A 4,792-nucleotide genomic window follows, 5' to 3' on the forward strand; every position below is an offset into this window, starting at 1 on the left:
AAAAGTGCTGGGTGGGGGGCACGCCGAAGGGGCCCCAGGCCCTTGTGCCACTGGGGGGGGGGGCAGCTCTGCCCTGGCACAGGGCACCCAGGGCAGCCCCTGCTCCTGGCACATGGGGCTGGGCCAGGGACAGCCAAGGGACAGGGCAGGGAGGGGGAGTGGAGACCCCACAGCTGCTGGCAGGGCACAGGTTGCCACCTGTGAAAGCTGAAAAGCCCCAGCCTCTGGCCACAGCCCCCTACCCACCCCAGGGAGGCGTGGGCCCCCCCAGGCCCTGCTGGCTCCCCCAGGGCCCATGCCCCTCCTGCCCAGGCCAGACCCCCAGCTCGAGGAGCTGCTTCCAAGCCCTTGCACAGCACAGCCCCACCCCAGCTGGGGCTGGGGTCCAGCCAGGACCACCCTGGAGCCCGGACCAGGGCCTGTAAACACGGGGCGGGGGCAGCGCTGTTTACCCAGCACATTCCTCAGCCTCCCCGCAGCTGCCAGGCAGGGCCGGCCAGACGGGCACGTCCAGGTCCAGCCAGCACGGGGGGAGCAGCCCAGGCGGGCAGCCTCGTGGCACGGCCTGGCCAGGGGGTCAGCAGGGCTTGGGAGACCTGGGAGCAGGGTCCCCCCACACCCCAGTCTCCCAGCTGCCTGGGAGAGCAGAGAAGCTGGGCCAGGCCTGGGACTGCCCCATATGGAACGGGCTCCCAAGGGGGGTGGTGCTCTCCCCTACCCTGGGGGTCTTCAAGAGGAGGTTAGATGAGTATCTAGCTGGGGTCATCTAGACCCAGCACCCTTTCCTGCCTATGCAGGGGGTCGGACTCGATGATCTATTGAGGTCCCTTCCGACCCTAACATCTATGAATCTATATGCTGGCTCCAGGCAGGAGCTGCCGGGACGGGACAGACTTTCTGTAGAGCCAGCTGCTGGACCCACCGGAGGGGGACGGCTGCCATGTGCGCATCCTCCCCTCAGCCCCTACACGGGGTCAACCCCAGGCGAGGGCCCCCGCAGGGCAGGGGAAGCACGCAGGGGCTGCACCCTTCAGCCCGCAGCCCCCACAGCACAGGCCTGCCTGCAGTCCTGGTGACACCAGCCCCGAGGACACAGCTCCGGGGAGCAGACTGAACACAGGACAGGAGCAGACGGGGCTCCAGCAGCACAGCTGGCGAGTAGGCCCAGCGCTGCCCCCCGCCAAGATCACTTTCTGCACAGAGCTGGGGCAGATGCTGTCGTGACCTGGCTGCAGAAGTGACCAGCACGCAGGGAGCGGATGTGGCAGCACTCACAGGGCTGCAGCAACTGGACTGTGCAGCCCCCAACACATGGCCCTGAACAGGTGAGGCGGGGGACGCCGAGGACCCCCCCACCCTCCAGGAACTCCGCTGACCCCCGCCCAGGGTGGTGGGGCAGGGACACACAGCAAAGGGGCCCCTGAGGCAGCAGCAGCAGCATCCTCCCGTAGCCCCCACCCCTTGCAAGCCAGGCAGACACAGAAGCCAGCTCCAGCTGAGGCTTTTATTGGTCTCAGACACACTAATACATTAATCTTGGTCCAAAGCAGCAGTTGCAGACAGGCCTGGGGAGAGGAGGGGGGTCCTGCCCCAAGAGGACCTGCTCTGGGACCCAGACCGCCCCAGCCTTGACGCTCTGCACCAGGCTGGCTCCCCCGGGGGGCAGGACTCCCAAGTCTCAGCCTGGCTGGGGGGAGGGGAGGGGAGGGGAGGGGAGGGACCCAGTGCCCAGCAGCAGCAGGTTCCAGGCCAGAGACCCAGAAGAGCCCTGGGGACCCCCCTCCCCAGCCACAGCCAGAGATCACAGGCCCCACCCAGGCTCTGCAAAGACAGCCCGTCTCTCACTCACGCCCTGCTCTCATCCTGGCCTAGCAGGGCTCTGAGGACACCGGGGACACCCAGCCAGGCAGAGCAAGGACAGGCCAGCTGCCCCCATGGCTCCACTCAGCACTAGGCCCGTTGCCCCCACACACCTGAACGGAGCTGCCAAGCCGGTACCCACAGCACTTCCCAGCCTGGGGCAGGGATGGCTGCAGAGCAGCGAGGGGCAGACGGCAGAGGAAGCAGCCATGGGGAGGCCAGGCCAGGCCCCTGCCCCACCCACGGCTGCAGCAGGCGCTGGGCAGGGCAGGCCCGGGCAGGATGCGCCACACTTCACTTGGCAAGAGCCAGGCTGCAAGGCGCACACACGAACACTGTCTCCCGCTGCGCCTCCGGAGCTGCAAGGGGGGGCCGTCACACCCGCTGCCCCACTGCTGGGAGGCCCCTCCCTGGCCCTGACCACAGCCATGGTTCCCACTCCCACCGAGCACCCCTCTGCTCCTTCCAGGGCTGCTGGGGCAGCAGCAACCAGGATCTCCCCCGTTCCCACCAGGAGAGACGGGAACAGCAACAGAGCTGCTCCTGCCACCAACCAAGTACCCCTGCCCACCACGCACTCACCTGTGGCTCCCATGGAGGACTTGAGCACCTTGTAGGAGCAGCACCGGGAGCAGAAGCTGTTCCCACAGTTGCTGCAGCTCCGCTGTGGACAGACACGGGTGAGACTTGGGAGCGTGGAGCCCCGTGAGGCAGGGAACAGCCCAGCCCTCACCAGCCACTGCGAGTGGACCTGGGGCTGAGCCACTACCCCCTCCTTATGGAGAGGTCCCCAGCCCCTGGCAGGACTGAGGCCTAGCTCAGAGCTCAGGGTCCAGCCCTGGGCCTGCACCAGGCAGGCAGAGGCCTCTCCCCCCAGTGCCCTACCCAGGTCTGGGGGGCACCACCAACTCACCCTTTTCTTGAGCACGGAAAAGGTGGCAGCACAACCGGTGCAGCTGCCTGCAGAGATAGCACAAGGTCAGGCTGGGAAAGTGCCCAACAGCCAGGCCACAGCACCCAGTCCCAACCCTGCAGTGCCCAGCACCACCCCGCAACGCGCCCTGACCCCCTGCTGCACACCGAAGTTGTTGGAGGGGCAGCGCTTGCGCAGGCGCTCGGTGAGGCGCGACACCTTGCTGCGGATCACCTCGTTCTTGCTCAGGAAGCCGTTGTCCGGGAGGTCAAACTCTACCGAGCACTGCGAACTCTCGTCGTCCTCCTGGGGACACAGAGCAGCTCCGTGGGGACAGGCCAGACAGTGCCCATGGGGAACTCCCGCCTGCCCCTGCCCTGCCCACCACATGCCACCCAGGGGGCGGAGGCTGGGGAGAACCAGTGCTGCCTGGAGCCAGGAGGGCACGGGGGCAGCCTGGCACCATGCATGAGATGCACTGCAGGGCCAGAGCAGGAGGAGGGGACCAGCCCAGGTGCACCGCGGGGCTGAGGCCGAGCACGCAGGGCCCCGCGGTACTCACCAGGCCCAGCAGCTGGTTCTCCTGCTCCCGCAGCATGGGTCAGAGAGGAAAGGCAGAGATGGGTGGGGCAGCAGTGGGCACCAATGCATGCCCCAGCACCAGGATGCACCTGCCTAAGGCAGCAGCTGTGGGCCCAGCTCACTCCTGGCATCGCCTGCTGCCAGACCTGGAGGCAGGTGCAGCACCCCCAGCCCCCATGCCTGGCGCCTGCATCAGCTGCTGCTTGGTGTTAACGCAGCCTACCCACCCCACTCCCTCACCTCAATGGCATCCTTGAACTCCTCGTCAGGCTCTGCCTCCTCTGCCTCCTCCACGCTGCCAGGCGTCAGGTCCTGGGGAACAGGTGGCGTCACCAGGGCTAGCCCTGCCCCAGCCCCCAGGACACAGAGCAGATGGGACCCACGCGGAGCCAGGGAGGGGAGTGCTTACACCAACTCCCAGGATCAGGACCCTAGAGATGTACCACGTCAAGGGCAGGGACCATACCCAAGGTCAGGCCCGGGGGTGAGAGGCGGCGACGACACTGATGCCCTGTGGCACAAGGGTCCCCAGACAGGACGTGCCCTTGCACCCTTCTCCACCCTCACCTCGGCACTGGTGGGTGTGGGTGTCCGATCCGGCAGGGGTGCAGCTGCCCCAGCACCTGCCTCGATCTCAGCCGGCTGTGAGGGTGAAGGGCTCTCAATGGGCCTGATGCCCAGCTGCTGCTCCACTGTGGCCTTGAACTCCAGCACCACTGTGGAGACAAGGGATGGGAGCCAGGTGGGTCCCGTGCCCAGCAGCCCCCTCCACGATCTCTACCTGCCCCTGTGTTTTACAGGCCCAGACCACAGGCACCGCACTGCCACCCTTGCCTCCTGGCGCGGCCCCAGGCCACGAGACTGCCCTGCACAGGGACAAGGTCTAGGCGTGCCTGGCACGGGGGGAGGGGGGGCACTGCCACTGGCTCTGCACCCCGCCGTGGACCTCTGCTGCCCCCTGGTGGGGGCCAGCGACGCAGCAGGGCCCAGTCCCTACCCCTGCTGCAAACAGCCCAGGCAGCTTCCCCGCAGGCTTGCCCCAGCCGGGCTCGTACCCTGGTAGAACTCGGCGCTGCCCAGGAAGAGGCTGCTGTTGAGCAGGGCGAGCACCCAGCAGAGCGGCAGCAGGTACAGGACGCAGATGGAGCCCAGCAGCGCGCCGTAGAACCTGGGGGGAGCGGGGGTCAGGACCGGGCAGCCCCCACTTGCAGCCCCTGCCTCCCCCACGGCCCCCGCCAGGGGGCTGCAACCCCGCAGCAGGCTGCAGGTTTTCAGAGGGCTCGGAGCAGCCCCGTGCGTCTCAGGTGCAGCCGGCCAGCGATGACCGACCGCAGGCAGGCGAGCGCGGGGCAGCTGCAGCAGACAGCGAGCTGGCACCCAGGCCGCTGAAAGGACGCCTGCGACCACGTAAGCGTTTCGTCCTGCTGGCTTCTGCGG

The 4,792-nt window shown here is 67.7% G+C and overlaps 1 protein-coding gene across 1 annotated transcript in view; it reads right to left on the reverse strand.

The window, feature by feature from the left end:
* Positions 1-1,491: 1,491 nt before the first annotated feature.
* Positions 1,492-4,792, reverse strand: part of ZFYVE27 (zinc finger FYVE-type containing 27) — a 5,592-nt gene continuing 2,291 nt past the window's right edge. The window contains exons 2-9 of the mRNA XM_014524762.2: positions 4,411-4,786; positions 3,923-4,071; positions 3,596-3,667; positions 3,336-3,356; positions 2,941-3,079; positions 2,774-2,820; positions 2,443-2,524; positions 1,492-2,219 (exon numbers count right to left, since the gene is read on the reverse strand). Coding sequence (XP_014380248.2) covers positions 2,155-2,219; positions 2,443-2,524; positions 2,774-2,820; positions 2,941-3,079; positions 3,336-3,356; positions 3,596-3,667; positions 3,923-4,071; positions 4,411-4,786 — 951 coding nt within the window. The 3' untranslated portion in view covers positions 1,492-2,154. The remainder of the gene's footprint in view (positions 2,220-2,442; positions 2,525-2,773; positions 2,821-2,940; positions 3,080-3,335; positions 3,357-3,595; positions 3,668-3,922; positions 4,072-4,410; positions 4,787-4,792) is intronic.

Source organism: Alligator sinensis, unplaced genomic scaffold (genome assembly GCF_000455745.1).
Source record: "Alligator sinensis unplaced genomic scaffold, ASM45574v1 scaffold859_1, whole genome shotgun sequence".
Lineage (NCBI taxonomy): Eukaryota > Metazoa > Chordata > Crocodylia > Alligatoridae > Alligator > Alligator sinensis.